Source organism: Thermobia domestica, chromosome 2, assembly GCF_964235325.1.
Source record: "Thermobia domestica chromosome 2, izTheDome1.hap1.1, whole genome shotgun sequence".
Classification (NCBI taxonomy): domain Eukaryota; kingdom Metazoa; phylum Arthropoda; class Insecta; order Zygentoma; family Lepismatidae; genus Thermobia; species Thermobia domestica.
This window is the reverse complement of record NC_137455.1, coordinates 277,766,688-277,789,222: the sequence shown is the minus strand read 5'-3', so window position 1 is coordinate 277,789,222 and position 22,535 is coordinate 277,766,688. Positions and strand designations below refer to the sequence as shown.

The 22,535-nt window shown below is 35.6% G+C and overlaps 1 protein-coding gene across 3 annotated transcripts in view; it reads left to right on the top strand.

The window, feature by feature from the left end:
* kuz (zinc-dependent metalloprotease kuz) overlaps positions 1 to 22,535 on the top strand; it is a 163,245-nt gene that overhangs the window by 42,798 nt on the left and 97,912 nt on the right. For all 3 annotated transcript variants that reach the window (XM_081748743.1, XM_081748742.1, XM_081748741.1), the window contains exon 2: positions 20,293 to 20,553. In XM_081748743.1, the coding sequence (XP_081604869.1) occupies positions 20,293 to 20,553 (261 nt within the window). The remainder of the gene's footprint in view (positions 1 to 20,292; positions 20,554 to 22,535) is intronic.

Below are 22,535 nucleotides of genomic sequence, written 5' to 3'. Positions count from 1 at the left end.
GAATTTTGCTTTTCCGCCCACCCTTTATTCCCCACTCAGAAAGTGTTATAAGATGAATGAATATTTGGAAATACAAAATATTTAAGTCTAAGTTTGTCGAGTAGAAAGTCATTTTGTTTCATTATAGCGTCGTATTCCACGGACAGACTAGTGTTTCGTCTATTAAAAAATTAATAGTTGGTTATGCTATTGACTATAAAATATAAATTTAAACATTAATTTGAATATTGAATATAAGTATTAATATGGATATGAGAACATATATTGTTTTGAGAATGCATATATTGATTTGTAATGAAATGGTTATGGTTTGTTAGCTAATAATTTATTATTTGAAATTAGAAATGTAACACAATTAGTAGATTTTGTGTGTAGCCTTTATAATGCACAATTAAGGGGAATATTTATTTTTAACATTTAGGTATGTGCTAATTAGCTTACACAGCAAATTAGGAATATTTTTATAAGACATTTAAACAATAAAACACAACAACAATGAGAGCCATAGTTTAAACTAATTTAAAATTGAACTAAAACAAATTTAAAACAATTTTAATTAATTTAACTAATTGGTAATATAAGTGGAGTATTAATAATGTATAAATGACTAAGATGGTTGTTTAAGGAAATTTGACCATTAGTTACGAGTAGCTTTTGTCATCATAACAAAGCTCAAAGGAAGGTAGAAGGATAACTTATAGTCCAGGAGAGTGCTTTGCCATTATAGAAGCCTTCGACGTAGAATTCGAGATCAAGAGCCAATCCGTATTTTAATTTACTTTTTTTTATCACTTGCTATTCCAAGTAGTAAGTGAGGCTTTATATACTCTTTTGGCAAGACACTTTCCCTTTCACCAGAAGTTACTTGTGTTCTATTCCAGGACTAATGTAAACCTCTGACATGTTACAAAAATCTTGCTATTGCTTTGTTTTTTTATACTTTTATAAAATGTAGCTTTAAAACAGATTTAATTATACTCAAATATACTATGCAAAATTTGATTAAACAACACACTAGTATGGAGCTCCTTCGTGGCTAAGCGGTTAGCGTACGCGTCTTTGGCGTAGGAGACCCGGGTTCGATTCCCGGCGGGAGCTCATGTGGTTTGGATTCTACGTTAATCAGTAGGTCCACGTCTCATATAGCCTCGCTGCTGAACGGAACGTTAAACTCAAAATCAACTCAACTCAACACACTAGTATGCTGCATCTTTAGCATCATACTAACCCGCTAATTTTAACAGTTCTGTATGTAGCCTATCAAGCAATACATAATTACTCCACAATCCATAGGCCCTATTCATAGTTGCCCGATAGGAATACATGGGGAACTGATTTTTGATAATTATCTCTTGAGATCAACTAAATAGTAATAGATCAGGTCCATTAATGAACTTTATTCCTAATCTTTGACCCTCTGCATCTGACCGAAGTTGGTAATCCAACAAATAGTTCTTGAGATTTTCCCTCTCCCCGGTCAGACAGAGTAAATATATAATAAAATGATAGCCACTGGCGGTGTAACTGCCTATGGTGCCCTCAATGATTTTTCGCTTTGAAGATCTTTAAACTCAGATATGGGGCACAGATACTACATATTTTCTATTTTCAAGACTTAAAGTTATGTACATTTTTTTTTCTTTCTTTAATTGCACAGATAACAATTTTTCCACTCTTTTATTGCTAGGCCTACTTGTAGAATATTTTCATTTCCGTTTAGAGACAAAAATAGTTTGCAAGTTATGATGCAGGCAATAAACAAAGGCTTGAATTCATTCCATGTTACTACAAGTAATGTGGACATTCTCATTGCTTAGTACAATAAAACCAGGAAGAAATTTTGAATTAAAATATTTTGAGAATCGTTTGTGTGTATGTATAGGAAAGGATATGCTCAATTTTAAAACTAACTGTAATGCCGAGCAGGTTTCATTGCTTTTTACTTTCTTACTTGCACCAAGAAAACTAACATGCACATTTTTTTCTGCGTTGAATGTGGATGCGTTAAAGCTCATCCATTTGAATTCCTCCTTGCATCGTATAAGAAGTTCGTATCGTTGAAAGTGTATAATAATTAGGGGTAAACAAAAGTTTTCTAATGAGTATAGTACGAAACCCATCACTCGAGGAAGAAGGGGAGCTTGCAACAGAAAAGGGGGAGTCTGCGATTTCGTTATCGCCCGGCGCCGCGGTGCTCAGATTATTATGGGAAGAGAAAATAACCAAACAATTTTCATGTCTCTACCTACTGCTCTATCGTCATTATGCTATAAGTGAAACATGATGGCACGTAGCCGAATTAGAGCCGTTATATCCTTTCATTATATTCGTGTTAAAGTAGTACGAATTCTACCCTACTAGGATAGTATTATCCATCTTTCCAGTTCCATTTTGAAAATTGAGTACATGTGTAAACATTGTTAAACAACACATTTAAGAATTATTATATAAAAATAAAACTATCCTTATTATAAAGCAAAAACATCAGTCTCTAAATAATGCTAATGTGCTAACTTCAAAACATTTATATGTTACGGGTTGCATAAAGATCTAGGCGAAAATATTTATATCTTAAAACCGCAAGACACTTCAGTCTCTTAAGTCATATTAATTCTCAATAGTTCAGTCAGTTGTTGCTAGCTGCGCAATTTCCTGCCTGACATTAATGGATGACGTTAGCGAATAGGCAATTGCAGACTAGGGATGGCCAGATCCGGATCCGAAAACCCGGATATTGGGTCCGGATCCGATAATCCAGATATTGGATCCGAATGCGAAATTCCGTGTCAGAAAATTCGGGTGTCCTCAATCAGCAAAGTTTTCGATATCATTGACAAAGTGATTTTCAATCCTGTGCTTAAAATAAGATTTTAAGACACTTGTGGCATGTGATCGTATGACGGCGTTGCGTTTTCTTCATTCTGTCGATATTTGGTTTTCGTGCCCTAATGTCAGTTACTCCAAATTTGATTGACTAACACTGTCGACTTTGGCGAGAGCAGTATCACTGTCAGATTCGATTCTAGTGGAAACACTCGATCGAGAACGTAGTAAAACCTCTTTTTTTTTTTTTTTTTTTTTTTAATGCTGTTGTCTTGATTGAAGTTTGTGCTTTGTTTTCTGTAACACTAGTCGAATGCTAGCATGAAACCTTAGTCACAAGCCCAGGCTTCTTCATTAGGGTCAGGCTGCTTCCTTTTCTATTCCTTTCTGAGTTATTGTGGTCACTGAATGACATCATTTCCTAGTCGTGATGGGCTAAGATATAGCTAATAGAACAGTCCATAAAATATAGATCAAATCAAATTAAGAGCAACTTTCTTTTCTTGCTCTTGGTGAGCTTTTTTTTTTCTTTCTTTCTTTAAAAATACGTTTCTCTGTGACCGTAACACCCCAGTTAATTGTAGTAGAGGTAAAGTTCTAAATGTCAATGTATCAAAATTAATGTAGCTGTATGTGTATACAAAATATCATATGCAGCCTCGAGCAGTAACACGTATCTTTATAATTAGTAATCCACCACTATTAAGTGTGAATAGGTTGTATAAGGGGATTTATCATTCACGCAAACACATAGGCAAATCCAAGGGGAGGGCGAAGGGTCGTTCGCCCCTACCCCAGCGGCACCATTACAGTGTACTTTAGTAGTAATTTATGGCAATTTCAGATTATCCAAATAATTTTTCACTGCTAACATCCTCAACCGCTCCCCTAGGAGTCCATCCGCCCCCTCCAGGAGCAGTAGCGGCGCTAGGCTCGTAATCGTACGGGGGCAAGAGGGGTGACAAGAAAAATTTTGGGGTGGCGAGGTAGCCACATTTATTTTGCTTTGAATATTATTATTAACGTTTGTACATATGATTATTATTATTATTATTATTCACCGGTTGCACATAGAAAAATGAGGCGAAGGAGGGGCGAGTAAAAATATAGGGGTCGCGGTCGCTCCCCTGTACCGCCGCCACTGTCCAGAAGTCCGTCCTGGATCCTCCCGTGCGGAAATATAATATACAACTCATTCAAGAGTACATTTTGTTGGCTTTTTAATTTTTTTATTTTAAAGGGTTGTCATTTTTCGTGGATACTTATGCAATTTTGTCCACAGGTATACATGCAGTTTCCAGTCAGTACGCAAATACATTTATATACTTACTAGTCTGCAACTAGTTTCGAGCTTCGCCAAAAGACCCCCGTTACTGCTCGGCCTATGGCGTCGCACCACAAAAGCATCTAATCATACACAATTTAAAAAGAAATATTTGGGAATTCGCCCTCAGACCCTCTGATATCTCATTCGATCGGCCTACGGCCTCGCACCTCGTAAACCTACAACCATACCAAATCTCAATTCAGATATCAAATTGTATGTAGTAACATTCCGGTATCCCGAGATATACCGAATTTCAGTGCGAGTACGTGGGGGCTTCTTCACTAGTGCACACATTTGCTCGGCTTACGGCCTCACACATCAAACGCCTGCAAACATAACGAATTTTTCTTCAAATAACAAGTTTTATTTCTCTAACATTCCAGGATTCCGAGATATAAAAATCTTTTCTTCTCGCCCCTTTCCTTCCCTTCTAGGACATACATCAAGAAACGCTTAAATACGCATCTAATTATTTCAAATGAAAGTCCAAATACCAAATTCCATGCTTCTAACCTTCAGAGGTTCCCAGATATCGAGATGTTATTATAATAATTACAATCCCCACCCTTTTCCCTTTCCACCTCTTTTTCTTTCCCTTTTTACTAAAACATCAAAAAACGCTGAAACACGTGTCAAATTATTTTCAATGAGAAATCTAAATACCAAATATCAAGTCTCTAACCTTAAAGGATTGAACATATTAATACAATAATTGTAATCCCACCTAATTTTCTTCCCACTCTTTTTCTTCCCTTGTGGGCCGTATATCAGAAAACGCTGAAATACGTATCTAATTGTTTTAAGTGAGGAGTCCAAATGCCAAATTCCGTGTTTCTAACCCTTTAAGTTTCTGAGATATGATATCGGCATATTATTATACTAATTACAATAATTGCAATTCCCACCTTTTCTTTTTCTTTCTACCTCTTTCCTGACCATTCTAATTTAAATATATATATAAAAAACAGTTAAACAAGTATCAAATTATTCTCAATGAAAAACCCAAACATCAAATTTGAAGTATCTAACGTCAAGGATTTCGAAGATACGGCCATTTTATTGAAATGTTTCCCACTTCATTTTCCCCCTTCCCCGTCGAATTTCCCAAAATCCTTCCTTAGTGGTACCCTATGTCACAAATTCTATATACTGTCCAAATTTCAAGTTTCTAGCTTAAGCGGTTTGGCCTGTACGGTGATCAGTCACTCAGGACTTTGCTTTTTTTTATAGAGAGAGAGAGATTTAAGATTTTATGGGAAAGCAATAGATTTTGTTTTAAGACCGTCAATGTCAGAAATATAATCTTTCCCATAAATTTTAAGCAATCAACTGACTGATCTGCGTCTATATGTATGAAGTAAAATACCGCTTATAATATTTGAATCGCTTTCTGTTAAAAGGGCGTACGTAACATTTTTCACAATTTTAACTTTTTTAGAGAAATGAATACTTTAGAGGTAGATGTAACAATGTGTGTTAAAGGAACGTATGTTTCTTGAAATGTGTTATAAATATGACATTTTTTCTTTTTTTCATAAACCAAACCGTCTCGTAAGAAAACATTTTGTCACTTTCCGACAACTTTTTGTACTGCACATACGCCCTTTTAACAAAATGATTCATTTATTTCGCTAGTAATTAAAAAAAATATAATTGATAACGAAAATTCAAATGATTCACTCACGGTTCCCGAAAACTCCTATGTAATTTAATACATATAAAAAAAATGTGAAAATTGTCAACGAATAGTACTGCACCCAAAACGAGACGAGACATCCACGAAATGATGGAATTTAATACAACTTTCAAATTTTAATTTATAATCTACTCAGTATTTTTCTAAATAATAAACGCCATATTATTTTTTCAAACGTGATATTATTTTCTCATCGACCCACGTTCAAGAATACTTTTTTCTTTAATGATTTTAATTAGTACTTTCTTGAATGGATTGTAGGATGATCGCTTAAACATTGTCATTCACGTTAGTTCGTTACGTATATAGGCTTGAATGTTTTTAAAAAGGGATGTACTATTGTTCGAAGATTTTAAGGCACTTCTCTCCAGAGGTGTACATTTCATTATGTTTATTGTCAGTTAAGAGCAGACATACAGCAGAAGCAACGGATAATTACCATGATTAACGAACAGGAGAACGCGATTTAATAAACATTGTTTTTAAATAAATGGACAGATCTGCAACGGTTTGTTTTATACATGTCGCTCCCAGAAAGCAGAAAGGTGCTAAGCACCAAAATGCAAATTTCTCAGGAGAGCATAAAAACGAATGAAACACTAATTAATTCTGATTCTTTCTTTTTTTTCTAGAATTCAGTTTTCACTGCAAATCTTTCATATTGTCTCCTTTCTGCACAACATTAAACATGAAATGGATAGTGAGGATATACACTTAGTTGGAAATTAAGAAAAATGGCGCTTAGCACCTTTCTGCTTTCTGGGGGTGATATGGATATTTTAGTTCTAAGCCTAAAATATTCAAAACAGGAGTCCGAATCCGAACTTCGAAATTTCGGATCTGAATCCAGGAACTGGATATCCAAGATCCGAATTTTCGGATCCGGATCCGTCTGGCCATCCCTATTGCAGACCATTCGAATGCATTGGAGTATGGAGAGAGATAATATTCATAATGTTAGAAGTGTCAGATTTATTTCATTTGATCATTTGTTTAAATCGTATAAACGTATAATAATAATAATAATAATAATAATAATAATAATAATAATAATAATAATTAATAATAATAATAATAGTAAACTTAGAAAAAATATATATGGTATTGATGTACCCACACCTGTATCTGGGTTGTGGCGCCAGAATTTTTCACACCTATATATGTTTTCCTGAATTTGTCAAGGAATGAGCCTTTGTTCAAGGAGAGATCACCGTCCGCTAGATTGCGTTCTTCCGCTTGGAACGGAATTCAGCTGGAAGTGGGAAGGATAAAGTGACGATGTTGCAATATATTATTGAACTGTATTACTATATTGGAATTATAAAGGAAGCTCTGTTCCTGTTTTATACATTTCAAATCAAATATATATGTCCTAGTGTTCAGATCAATATTTCAAGCTCCTTAGTTAGTGATATTGGACTTAGTGAAAGCAGTTCGAAAAATTATGTAGAAATTATTTATAATACAACTTATAAATATTCACATGTTTTAACTATCCGATATTTGTGCATCAGATTTCAATGAGGAAGTGTTGATATTAGAAGGAATTTTAAATCGAAACCAAACATAATGAACGTTTAGTTTGCAGAATATGTAGAAATAATTTTGAGATATCTAATATTTATGTCAAGTGTTTTGTATGGCCTTTCATTTAATATTTTCAGGTATTATGCAGTAAGGAGGGTTTGGTGGCATAGTAGTAGTAGAGCACTTCCTCTGGTATGAGCAATCCCTGGTTATATTCCAGATATATGAGCTTGTAGGAAAAATGTGTGTGTTGATTTCCTGGGAGTTACCATTTTCATGGGTCTACCATTTGCTCCATCATCATCATTCTTTTATCCAGTGTTTCTTGTAGGCATATATCCGGGTGGGCAAACCCCCGAATTGTTTAACCCCCTGGAACGAAAATAAATTATTTCGCATTTATATGTCATTCTTATATTGGGCACAGTGCTTAGTGGTAGAGCGCTTGCGTCTGGGGCGTGGGTCCCTGGTTCGATCCCCGGTTAAGTATGTGCTGGACAACATCGTGTCCGTGGATTTTCTCGGTGTACTTCAGTTGTCTCCTACATTCTCATTCCACTAGTTTTTTCATCATCATTTACTTGCCTTAATAATCCGTCTCATTTCGCCTGAAGGGCATAATCGTGGACGTTAAACTGAAAGATTTCATTTCATTTTCATTTCTATACTGGTCACGTCCTGTAGCAAATAGTTTCTCAGTGCAGCCTCTTTACATTTTGATTTTGCCTTCTCCCCCTCCCCCATACCCATCCAAAATTTTCAGGAAAAAATTTTGCACTTAACGTTTTTCGCATTAAGCGTAGTGGGCATAACGTGGGATGTCAAACTCTATCTTATTTCATTTCAGATATTATGCAGCTACTTGTGATAAGTGGTTTTATATGCTGTAACACTTTGTCCCACAGTTTGGATTTAGTTTTTTTTAATTCAAATTATAATCGATGTTGTACTTCAAGCCATCAAAATTATTTTCCTTTCGTAAACTTAGAGCTTGATAATACAAATTAGTAAACTACATTTTGCTTATCTATTTAGATTTTTTCACGTCCTGTTGTTAAGAAAGTATAGACACAACCAAATGTCGTTTCCTGGGGAAATGTGGAAGATAAGATTTTTTTCCAGACACGGTGCCGTTGTTACCAATATTAAATCCAAAGACCATTGTGAGAAGCTTAACACGGTAACACAGTGGTAAAGTATTCAAGTCTAGTATGCCGGGTTATCTGATTTCAGGTTACTAGTTCGATGACTGCGATTCGGTTTCAGAATATCTTTCGGTTGTGGAGGATAAACATGAACTAGTAACACGTATCAAACATTTCTGTTTCATTTGGAGGGTGTTGAAACAGAAGTAGTATGAATTAATTGATTGGTTATTGGGAGTTTAATGGAGATGTCAGCAGCCAAGGTATTAGACTCTGTCACACACAGTATGAATTGTCACGATCAAAATAAGCATATTCAAAACTTGTTTAAAAATACTTTGGTCGTATCGAGATTTTACTAATTAATCCAATTCAAATGACGTTCTGTCTCTGAGGAATACGATATGCCACCAGGCAATTTAAAGAACACACCACAATTCTTACGGAAATTGGATTTCGGTGAATTACTTGAAACCGTGATATGTTGTAGGTATTGTTATTCTGAGAAAAAGTCTCAAAGGACAGAACCGCCAATCACTGACCGTTTGGCCACTACAGGGCCACTTTTTCGAAAGCTGCCGAAGATAACGATATTCTGGATTTCGGTGAAAAGTACTCAAACCGTGCTATGTTGCAGATATTGTAATCCTGAAAAAAATCCTTAATGGGAACTACCATTAATCAGTGACCGTTTGAGCACTACAGAGGGCCACTTTTTTTGAAAACAGCCGAAAATAACGATATTCTGGATTTCGGTGAAAATAATTGAAAACGTGATATTTTGTAGATACTGTGATCGTAACAAAAAGTCTCAATAGACACAAGTACCAGTCACTGACCGTTTGACCGTTCAATCAATTCATACTACTTCTGTTTCAACACCCTCCAAATGAAACAGAAATGTTTCATACGTGTTACTAGTTCATGTTCAACAGGATACGACTGGAAGAATGCAGTTGTTCTTCATGAGTTTATACAAGAATGCATTTTTTGAGAGAAAATCTACATTGCAAAAGTTTATTCTCAGGTGTTACAGTTGAGGGGGAATTAAATTTAAACATGATGCTTTACTTAGAATAGTGCTGTGTAATCTCATATATATATCATGTCATGTATGGTTAGTTAATACACCAGAACTTTTTTTTCGAAGTGACAACTAGAAGTGATGTAAAACATCAAATATCAGTATCACAAATCTCAAATATTTCTAAATATTATTAAAAATTAAAGGTCTATTATATTTGATTGTCGATTTGAACTTCCTTCTCTTAAAAAATGAATACTATAAAATACTTTTCAGAGATATCAGACTTCCATGAAGGGTGAGTAGTATTGGGGTAGAGATAGTAGGAGCTTCTACATAATTTTTTGGACTGCTTATTTTAAGTCCAATCTTTTTCGAAATATGATGATTCAAGAACTTCACGCTTTCGGCAGCGTATAGCTGTGAAAGAAGATATTTTTCAACAACGCTTATTTAAACTTCCATGAGACGTAAGAAGTATGCTGTCGAGATTTACTGGAGTTATTTTTCCATTTTTTGCATCTGTTTTTCTCCTAGTGAGAAGTACTTAAAGTTCAACGTCTCACGATTGTGCATCGAGGCTAAGGAAGGCAGTGATGATGATAATGAGTGAAATGATCGAATGAAGAAAGTGGGAGAAAACGGGAGAACCCCCGATGAACGGTGTCTGTCCAACATAAAGTCCACTTAATTTATTTGGGATCGAACCAGGACCCCCAGGCACCAGAGCGCTCTAATAGTGAGCCACCACGGCACCCGAGAAAATGTATTTGTTCGAAATAATATACGAAACTACAGAACCATTGAAAATATGTTTCTTCTGGATTATTATAGCTTATTATGATCCATTGACATTGGATATTTACGTGGAGCAGGGTGTGTGAAAACTGATTATTATATGGCAAATTTTATCATTGTTGTGTTCTTTTTTAACCATTGGACATAAAGGGGCGAAATTTGGTATGAGGGCTGTTTTGTTTCAGCAAATACAAATAAATCATTCACTTACATGAATTAAATATGATAAAGGTGTGGGAAAGGATATTCACTTTTTAAGCTTTCGGTAAAATAGTAAGAAACGTGGTATTCAGTAGCAATTTGGTACAGAAAATCGAACATTTCATTCATTCGCTAGAGATTTGGAATTACATTCGGAACGTTTGGAAGGAGATGATTGTGAGCTCATTTAAAGTGGTGGAAGCATGATTATTTTAGTGTGTGTGTGTTTAACCACTGGATTTAGAGGCAGGAGAGCGTACTTGTTGATATACTGCATTCGGACATCTCATTTTCTAGCACGGATTTTTGATTATCCACCCCCAGGAGAAGGGAAAGATACGGTGAGTGTTAGAGGGGGGAGGATAATTGGTTTAACCATTTTAGATACAGACGTGTCAAAAACTTTACTCCTTCCACCTTTAAAAGCTATATTCTCACAACTGTATGTAGAAATGCTCTGATTTGAAAGAAGGATGATAAAGATGTGCAATTGTTCCATTAATTCCACCTGTGGATAAATATATTGTAAAGATTATATACATGAAATTTAGTTTGCAAAGGTTTTATGTACATTTCATTCACATCTACGAATTTTAAAATGCCACTTGAAATGAACAAGAGAGAGAGGAAATTTATAGTGCTATCAATGTATGTTTTTTGTGAACTGTTTGGACCTAACTTAGTATATGGAAACTTCATAGTTCTAATAAGTCAAATATTTGATTCACTTCCACCATTTCTGATAGTTCTACAGGGTATTTTTTTTTTAACTCACTTATTCCATTTGGGTCTAGAATTTCTAACTTAAGTCCGATTTTCATGCTGTTTGCGGCAAATGATCAAGAAAGAACGAGAGATGGATGGAACTATGTTTACTGGTCTAAATTAATCCGGGGTAATATCGGCCACGCCTCAAGAAAAACAGCAAATATTCGCCAATATACCTTACAATTGGAATGAGATGCGGTGCGGTGTGATTTGAGTTTTCTTCGTTTGAGATGGCAACCTCGTCAAGGTCAATAAGAAACAGGAAACTGAGATGTTGCATTTGGAATTGTGCTGTACAGTTCTGTGCTACTGATGAGCATAATTAGGGCACAATGAGAATAGTGTACTCTTTGGAGCAACATGAGTTTATCACTAAAAATATTTGGAGAACGCAATCTGTTGATACGCAAAGGGCATTAGAAACAAATTTCCTCACGTTCTGTCCCAGACAGAAACATAATATGGTCGCTAGTAAATAAATTGGAAGAAACAAGATCCCTTCTGAGTGAGACAGGGAAGCATCGGACCCCGCAGGCGAGTGTTGTGGAAGATATCGACTACTTAGGTCACCCAAGAAATCACTCCGTCCTTTGTCTCAAGAAACCAGCTATATATATATGTTATTTATGGGTGTACCATGTGGACGCCGGCTCATTTAATTAAAAGAATTTTGAAGAGATATTCAACTTAAATGATCCGGGGACCCTCACAACAAGTGAAAATTTCACCGTTGTTGGCCAAGGCAGCTAACAGCAGGAATACGCTTCCTAATTACTTACTTAAAACGCAGGTAAAACACATGTAAGAAAAGCTACAGCTAAAGGCATGCGATTCAAGCAGGTGGATGAACGAAAACAATCGAATATAAACAACAATTTTTATTAGGCTGAGGGCCTCAATATTTAAGTACAAAATTTAAAATATTTTATATTTCGAAGTATTTAACTAAATATTTGTCCACTGTTCAGATATACTAAGATACTTATGAAGTTTATTCTGCCATGTAGCACGTCCTGTTCTTCCTTCTTGATTAGGAGCTCACTACTTGCTCCTGCCTGCTCCAGCAACCATCGAGTTCGAAGTGGACGAGCCTCTCTCGCTGCTTTCCGTGTATATCCGCTTCGTAGGCTCGCCGACTGGACAGCAGTGTTGCTAATCCTTTGGGTGACGTCACCTGCATGGTTCTGTGGGAGGAGACTACCACAACCACTAACACTTCATTTGTATTCTCACAAATACTTAATTTGTATTCTACAATTTCGCTTCAAAAATCCAAAATCTCATTCCAATTGTAAGGTACACTGGCGAATATTTGCTGTTTTTCTTGAGGCGTGGTCGATATTAACCCGGATGAATTTAAACCAGTAAATACAGTCTCATAAGTCTCCCCTTCCTTGATCATTTGCCACAAACCGCATGAAAATTGGACTTCAGTTAGAAATTCTAGACCCAAATGAAATTCGTGAGTTTTAAAAAATCACCTTGTACTTTTAAGGTAGGTCAACTGGTGGAATTTGATAGAACGTACATAGGTGTGGGAAGTTTCTTTTGAACCACTAGAGGTATAGGTACGAATTTTGCATTCTTCTTCTTTTAAATATAATACTAGGTATGTGATAATTGAAAATTTGGAGCAAAGCGATCCACCTTTATTGATTATTCATAGAATTTTGTAGTGCTTCAATTGTTTTCGTGAACGAACACGACATGCAAATAGTTGAATTTTCGTATATCGGCGAAAAGCATAATTGCTTTGAAAAATTGTTCGCAGAAAAAAACTGAAAAGGCTTCGCCTTATTTTTAATGCTAAAAATTCCATTTTCCATTTTTACAATGAGAATTCACGCGCCAAATGCTTTTCCAAGGTTAATTCTATGTGCATCCCAGTTTTCGGTGATTATTCCTTAATGGTATGTTCGATCAGGACATGCGACCCCTTACGATACTTAGTGCGCACTCTCGTATCACCATGTCAGATTTGGTTAAGAATGAATGGTTCAGGCACCTCGGAGGAGTATCCAGATAAACAAATGCCAAATTCGATTAAAGAAGAACTGCGGTTCAATAAGCGTTAATTCATTTGCATGAATTTCGGGAACTCCTGAAGATGTGGATGAGGGGTAAATTTTATTATTATATGTTGTTCCTTTTTAATTACTGAACATGCATAAAATAAGTTTGTCACTTTTTAGCTCATTTTTTCAGTGAGTACGAGTTTGTCATATACTTTCATAAGAATTAATATGGAATAGACAGAGTGAACGGGGCCGAAGAGTATTGTCCACAGTTAACATACATATATAGTGCAGTATACATATATACTGGTTGTTTAATGCTCATTGCAATACTAAATGGCTTAAAGGGCGGAGAAGAGACATAATAACTTTCTAATTGGACGTTATCTGTAGTATGCATAATTCTTGGTTTAATTGCAAGATATTTGAGCTTGTGGTGGGAAATACCGTGTACGTGGGCTTCCTCAGAGTTCTTTTACGTTCCCTCTCATTTCCTTATTTAATCAATTCTTTCATAATTAACTAGCTGTTATTAACTGCCTTCCTTTTCCTACATGGCGTGTCCACTGGACGCCACATCTTATTTCCCCCTTTAACCCCTTGCCATATTTTGACGCGCTGGACGCGTTGCTTTTCACTTTTCACTTCCGTATTTTGACGCGTGTCACGCGTTTTGATGTTTGAGTGGCTGTATCCCGCTTGCTGTCAATAGAAGAGAGAAGCTTACAGGTTTCCTGTGCTTTGTGAATATCTGTTAGTTTAAGTAAGCACCAGAATAGGCAAAGATGTTTACAGCATTGCAAAAAAATTCCGAAAAAAGTCATATGTGAAGGGGTTAAGCAGAGAATTTTGAGTAGTGTCTGATGCAATGATAATATTGTGCTACTTTCTTTATAATCAAAAAGTTCCGGCTCGGATTCACGGGACTGAATTCCAGTGGAATCTCGGAATTGTACCTTAACCCTTTGCTTCCCAATGAATGAATTTATGAAGAGAAAGAAAACAACAAACTCTGAACGTCAATTGGCTATACATTTTCAGCGCCAATGAAAATCTTGGAAATAATTTGAACTCCTGTCCCTAGATGGCTTGCAAAGTTCATACTAAAAGATGGTTTCCTTCCAAATCCAGTAGGCTGCACGGAGAAAAGAGTTAAAACTGAGGTTTCACACAAACCACTGGGCCGGAAAGGGTAAGGAAGTACGATTAGAATAAGATAATGCTGGAATAAGAGAAGAAATACTGTATCTCCATAAAGTTAAGTTTTATCGAACTGGACTCAAGAAAATGCCTGCAATAAGTTCATTCAACCAGTCGTCTAATTTTGGAAACTTATGTTCTTTAAGTGCTTTGTCTCTATTCACAATAAATTATCAACAACCATTATGCTAAAATTAACTAAGTCGCTATAAAGAAATTGAAGAAACATAAATCTCCGGGTGTAGATGAAATTCCGGCTGAGTTAATTTTAGCTGGAGGCGAAAAATTGTGGAAAAAGATACACAAACTCATTCTCCTTATCTGGAACAAAGAAGAATTGCCACAAGAGTGGAAGGAATCAATCATTGTTCCAATTCACAAGAAAGGCGACAAAACTGACTGTAATAATTATCGAGGCATTTCTCTTCTGTCAACATCCTATAAAATACTTTCAAATATTCTGTTAGCAATATTGACCCCATACGCAGATGAAATTATTGGAGATTATCAGTGCGGATTTAGACGAAATCGATCAACTATCGACCAAATATTTACCATTCGCCAAATACTCGAAAAGAAGTGGGAATACAATACCCCGGTACATCAACTATTTATTGATTTTAGAAAGGCTTACGACTCGGTTAGGAGAGAAACATTATACAACGTTCTTACAGAACTTGGAATACCGAGAAAACTAATTAGATTAATTAAGATATGTTTAAGTGAATCCCAAAGTAAAGTCCGGGTAGGAAAATTTTTGTCCACGAGCTTCCACGTCGAAAATGGCCTGAAACAAGGAGATGCGTTGTCGCCATTATTATTTAACTTTGTGCTGGAATACGCCATAAGAAAAATCAAAGATAGCAACCAGGGCCTAGAGTTGAACGGCATTCACCAGGTTATGGCATATGATAAAAATAAAAAAAAATAAAGAAATTTAATAGGGGATGATAGGAGAACAGTAGAAATAAATGCAGAGATCTTATTAAACGCTTGCAGGGACATGGGTTTAGAAGTAAATGCAGAGAAAACTAAATACATGGAAGTGCGTCGGGACCGTAATACGGCAAATTGTGGAGGCGTTAAAATATTAAATAATGCTTTTGATAAAGTGGATACTTTCAAATATTTAGGATCAATATTAACAGACGAAAATCATATTCACGAAGAAATTAAATGTCGACTAAAAGCAGGGAATTCGTGTTACTATTCGGTTCAAAATCTCTTGTCGTCGCGAATTCTGTCGAGGAATTTGAAGCTTAAAATATATAAAACGATAATCATGCCTGTTGTTCTGTATGGTTGTGAAACATGGTCGCTTACTCTGAGGGAAGAACATAGACTGAAAGTATTTGAGAACAGGATCCTGAGAAGAATATTCGGACCCAAGAGGAACGAGAATGGGGAATGGCGGAAACTTCATAACGAGGAACTACATAGTTTATACGGTTTACCCAACATTGTTAGGGTCGTCAAGTCTAGGAGGCTTAGGTGGGCAGGTCATGTAGCTAGAATGGAAGAAAGTAGAAACGCTTTCAAAGTCTTGACTGGTAGACCCATAGGAAAACGACCATTAGGAAGACCTAGGCGCAGATGGGAGGACAATATTAAGATGGATCTCGCAGAGATAGGAATACAAAGTGGAAACTGGATGCAATTGGCTAAGGATAGAAGTCAGTGGAGAGCTTTTGTGAACGCGGCACTGAACCTCCGGGTTCCATAGGCCATAGAGTTAGTTAGTTAGATAGCAAACTTGTCTCGCCACACACGCTAAGACACAGAAATCACCTAATGGATGATAGTGCGAGCATGACTGGTGTCAGCTAGTAACAGTGTGTAGATAATGACCACGGTAAACAAGTTCATTAACGCGCACTATCTGTTTAAGAACAGAGAGAAAAAAGTAACTAGGTTTTATGGTGTAAGGTAGTACACATCATAATGATGTCGATTCTTTGATACTTGCCGTTATGAATGTTCCAGTTCCGGAATATACTTTTTAACTCTGAAAGCGAAGCTTACAGATAAAGTCAATGCGAAATTTGTAAACAGCGAGAAATAACGTATCTCAATTTTAGTCCACATTAAACGATACATCGTCTGGAAATACTCGGTACTTCTTTTGATCATCTGCGTATCATATAGAGCAGCGTTTCCCAACCTTTTTCAACTTGCGGCACACTTCAGGGTAACTTGAATTCTCGCGGCACACATATTATTATTATTATTATTATTATTATTATTATTATTATTATTATTATTATTATTATTATTATTATTATTATTATTTGAAAATATAAAATACTGTAGTATTTTTTTTCTGATTACTGACATCCTTCTCACAGAGAAGAAAGCTAGACCACTGTTTTTTCCCCGTGGTAAATCATTATGCTTATTTTTCATTTTAATTTAAAAATAGAAAACAATTACAATCAGATATAGGGCTCAAGTTGTTAAAAATACACTTTTTTTTTCGAAAACTGTGTCCAACCTTTCATTAAGAAGGAGGATCACTACATAACGAACGAACAAACGAATCTCTTTTACTTTTAAAACACAAATATAGGTAATTCGTATGCATGTTTACTTTGCCGGAAGGATTGAATAATATTTTAAAATTTCAAGTTACGAAATAGTCTGCAACAATAAAGAAGCAATAATGGTCATAACAATGATAACAAATACTTTTTTTTCAAAATTAGAAATGTACAGAAAAATGTTCTACAGAAAAGTAACACAGTATGAAACTTTAAATTTTAGATTCATAGTAGTAATTTGAAATACAAATATACCTTTTTCTGTATGTCTTGCTATAGAATTACTAATTTTGTTCCGATTTCCTCGCGGCACACCAGCGACCCATTCGCGGCACACCACTGTGCCGCGGCACACCGGTTGGGAAACGCTGATATAGAGAGAAAAAAACTACCGAAATTAACTGAAAGTGTAAAAGTTCATGTTAAAAATTGAATGACTTCCCTAATCCTTATTATGTTAAATTCTGAAGTCGAATGTAGGACTTACACAAATTCAAAATTTATTACGTTATCTCTGAATTATAGCATTTTTGAACAGTAAGTAATGTCAAGATTGAAATTCAATGATCTTAGCAGCGTATTTGCATATATAGGCATAAAATCAATAATCTTATTATCATCTGGAATGAGTTCTTTTTCCATTTAGCTGAAAATTAAACTGCGTGACATAGTGGCAGTTTGTCTCAGAAAAAAATAGAATTTATACTTGAAATGACTTCAGAGTATTCATTACCAATAGAGTATTCATTACCAGTAAGATAGTCAAGTCGGCCCTTGATCCAAATTGGGTCGCTATTGACACAAAAGATTGCCCTTGACCTAAAACCGTCAAAAAATTTATTTTGACCCCCTGCCCCCTCCCCTTACCGAATTATCGTATCATACATGCTCAAAATTGAATATTTTTTAAAATTTTGGTGGGGTGGTCGACAAATTTTAAAAGTTTCACAGATTGTAGATACTATCTAGATGTAAATGTGCATTTTTTTTCAAAACCATGGATGCGTTTTTTTTTTTTTGTCGCGGTAGAGAGCGCCACTGGTGAAACCAGTGAAGCAAGCACTGATAGATACGAAGAGCCGACGTGTGTAACTTCGTTGTGCAAGAGTCGGTTGAAGTGGAAGCACTGTTACGGAGATATATTTGGTGTTTCTGTTCCGAAATGGACACAATCGAAGCAACCAAAGAACGACAAAAGCGGAAGGGACACAAGAGAAAGGAAAATTATGAACTCTGGCCAAGAATTGTATGAAGGGGCTCTCACCTTGAGGGCCCTAAAATGGTGGGAAAACTGTGCGTAAAACACGTTTATTTTCAGTTTTATTTCTTTTTGACAATGTTGCCATCACTTTCTGACTCCGAAAAAAATATATGTTGTACCTAAGGGTGTAACAAATTTTTTAACCAGAAAATCAGCGACGTGCCACCCCCCCAAAAAAAATTCGACAAGTTTTGAAATTTTCAACACGCAAAAAAATTAAAGAAAATACGCATCGATGGTTTTGAAAAACATTGCACATTTACATCTAGATTGTATCTACAATCTGTGAAACTTTCAAAATTTTTCGACTACCCCAACCAAAATTAAAAAAATATTCTTTTTTAAGCACGTATGATACGATAATTCAGTAAGGGGAGAGGATAGAGGTCAAATTTTTTTGGAGGTAGTTTTAGTTTAAGGGTAACCTTTTGGGTCAATAACGACCCAATTTGGATCAAGGGATTTTGCTATCTTACTAGGAGAGACCTTTTGTGAGATAAATGTAATTGTATATTCTCGATGTATGATACAAGTATCAAGACAAGTGCCCTTAACATGTAAGATGAAAAGTAGCATTTCGTTGAAGAACTTCTTCGATATCAAATCAAATACTAGAGTATGCAAAATAACTTGATAGTTCGTACAAATGTAAATCATTCGGTAACTGTTTACGAAGAAAAGATAACCTGTTGCTTCGATGATGGTTAATTGAATAATTCATTTCGATCATGTTTCATAACTATTTTGCTTGATTAATTAATAAATAGAAAGAATAGAGAAGAGAATAATATGGTAGACAGTTGCTTAAATGTACTCTTTGGTCTAAGTCTAATTTTGGAAAAGCTTCGGAATCAAGATTTCCTTGGCTTGTAAAGTGGCCCAACATCAAGGTTACGAATTACTTTGCGTCAGCTTGTTTCAATATATTGACAGTTCTGTTGTATGAATACCTTATTCCATCAGTGTCTTTACTAACATCTAAGTCTTTGCACATGCTAGTTAATGTGTATCGTCTAGCTTCTTAAGTAATTTCATGTTAATCTCATTTGTCTAGATTAATTATTTTAACGATTTAATGTTTATTGTCCCTTTAAGTAATAATTATTTTGTTTACAATACAGAAATACCTTGTACAACAGTTCGGTCTAAGAACCATCTGCGTTATGCAAAACCGCGTTGTTCAAGTCTCTTTACAGTTGGTTTAAATTGAATTTATTCATCGCAAAAATTTACGTTAACAAACAAGTTTAAAAATGAAAATAATATAAATAAAAAATGAAAATTTTCAGTTTCACGCCCTACAACTATACCGTGTAGGCTAAAGCACACGGATGATTAATGAAACTGAACGATATGAAATGAATTGATGGAATGAGAATGTAAGAGGAGACGGGAAAACCCTGCGGAAACCCACAGATACGATGTAGTTCTCACAAACTTTCATGGCTTGAGATCAAACCCGAGATAGACGCTCTATCATTGAGTCACCGTGTCCCCATTCTTCAACAGAAATTAATATCATCACACCGCAGGCTAATACTCGTCTCGGCCTACACAGTCTTCCCATCTTCACACACACACACACACACACACACACACACACACACACACACACACATATATATATATATATATATATATATATATATATATATATATATATATATGCTATTTAGTGCTTTTATTTTGTTTTTAAGAATCTGAATCTGCAAATTTATTGCTATAATGTGATTGTGTGCAGAAACCACGTTAGAGCAAAACCATGTTGCACAGGGTATTCCTGTATTGTGATTCATCTCAGTCTAAGTTATATGAGTATAGAAACTAAAAGAAAATGTTTTTTTTTTTTTTTTTAATTTTTAGTAGTTTTATATTTCTTTTTGTTCTCATTGAACAGAACCTAAATGTGTGACGAAAGATTGCTTTGATAACTGAGGCGTGACTTAATTACTTTTTTCTTCTCTTTCCAGCGACAAGACTAAATGAATATATTAGACATTATGAACCTCTTTCGTACGATACAAAAGATGTCCATAAAAGCCATCTCCGTGCCAAGCGGTCAGTTGTTAAAGACAACGTAGTTCATCTGCGGTTTAGTGCTCATGGGAGGCATTTCAATATCAGGTTGAAAAGAGATCTCTCAACGTTCAGTAGTAATTTAGTAATTCATGGCCCAAAAGGCGACGTAGAAGATTTAGATACTTCACATATATACGAAGGTCATGTATTAGGTAAGTACTTGTATTTTTGTTTTCAGTTTGGAGTAAATCTATTTATAAGTTAGTGCAGGTTTAAAGTATAGTTACGTTTAGTGTAATTAGAATCTTAATTTCAATTATTTCAACCAGACTTGTGTTTGTTTTTCTTTTCTTCTTCTTCTTCTTCTTCTTCTTCTTCTTCTTCTTCTTATTATTATTATTATTATTATTATTATTATTATTATTATTATTATTATTATTATTATTATTATTATTTCATTACTGATATAGTTATCATAATTTATAAAGTTTCATGCACTACGATCTTCTGATGGCTCTTTGCTTTGGCATAGGAAGTAAATCATCCATCAGTTGGAGTATTCATCTCCCTGTTTTCTGTTATAAGATAAGATGTAAGCATCTTTCTTATTGCTCGTCTATTCATATTCACAATTTCCAAAGTTGATATTCGATTGTCACATGCCTTCTGTAATATCCATAGTTTTATGTAGAATTGTAAATCTATCTATTCTTAGTCTCTCAAAAACTTTTTAATTGTGTCTAATATTATTCCTTTCTTAAACCTTTGCTAACATCTCACTTGTTTATCGTGGTATCAAGCTAGTTTTCTCTATTGTTTCTCATTCCTATAGTTTGAACACTATAGGCAGTTTTAAAATCATTTTTCCTTAATGTTCACGTCTCTATTCAACACAGTACACTCCACATGCAAGATTTGATTAATCTTTTACAAAATAACACTGTATCACTCAAAAATACGCGTTTCTTCTACCTGCAGACTTATTTTCGCATTCATCACCTTTCTTTTATTGTTCCTTCAGAATTTTGATCTTCACTGTAATTTTTCTTTGTTATATAGAAGTAAGCACCTGTTGCACTTTTTTCTTTAATGTGCAATCAGGAGAATTTGTTTAAATATTTATAATAGACGACATACCGAAAGATCGAGATTAGAATTATGCAGTTATTTTGTTTGCTTTATGAAAAACTGGTCAAACAGTCTTTTCATTATTTACATACACTGATGGGAACGCACTTTAGAACGCCCAGTAGGAATTCACGGATCTGACCAAAAGTTGATTTACAAGAAGATGATGGTAGATGTAAGTAATTCCAACATCACAATTGTGGCACATCACGAATGTTATATAGAGTGCTCAGAAACATTCAGTACTAAACTTCATACCGTATGTAACCTTCCCGAACGCTACACAAACAGCTCACCGGGCAGATAGTTGGTCGTGCAAATGTTGGAATTTTGTCTGGAGCATGATATCCCATATTGGTATGGCATGGTATGGGTTGATCTCGGCATAGCTGAACGATGGTCCTAGCGGACGTCGGGCTGACGCAGTCAGGTGTTTCCCCATTATGCCCCCTCCTGGGCTGTATAGAGTTGAGGTATGGAGGTTTACAGGGCCAGGATGGAATGTATATATGGAATACAGAACGTTGATTTGCTTTGGTAGGGAGCGCGCGTTATTCTGGTAGACAATGGGGTTCCACAAAATGACCCGATAAGGTGGGAGGATAGGATTGATTACGTCACAAATCTACGACCCATTAGTCGTATTTCCTCAATGAAGACCAAGTGCCCCAGAATAACAGGTGAACTCGGCATGGAGAGTGCAAGCACACGACAGAATTTCCAGCTCACAAGCACATCTACGTACACAGCCGTCACTGAGCCCGAGACAGTACTCTTATCGAAAAATACCACCGCACTTCATTCGTCTTGCCACTGCAGTCACCTCTGACATTTCCGAAGACTTGTTATGGCAATGATGAGAATATTAGGAGAAGAATTCGGAATCATAGACCTGCTTTCAACACATTGTTTAGATGTTCAAATTCTTACAGATGGAAACCACGGTTGTTCGATTTCACTGGTAGTCGCTATCCAGTCAGTTAACTCGTTCGCTGCCACTTGACGCCATATGGCGTCATTCGTACCCATTGCTGTGTGCCATTGACGCCATTTGGCGTCAGGAAGT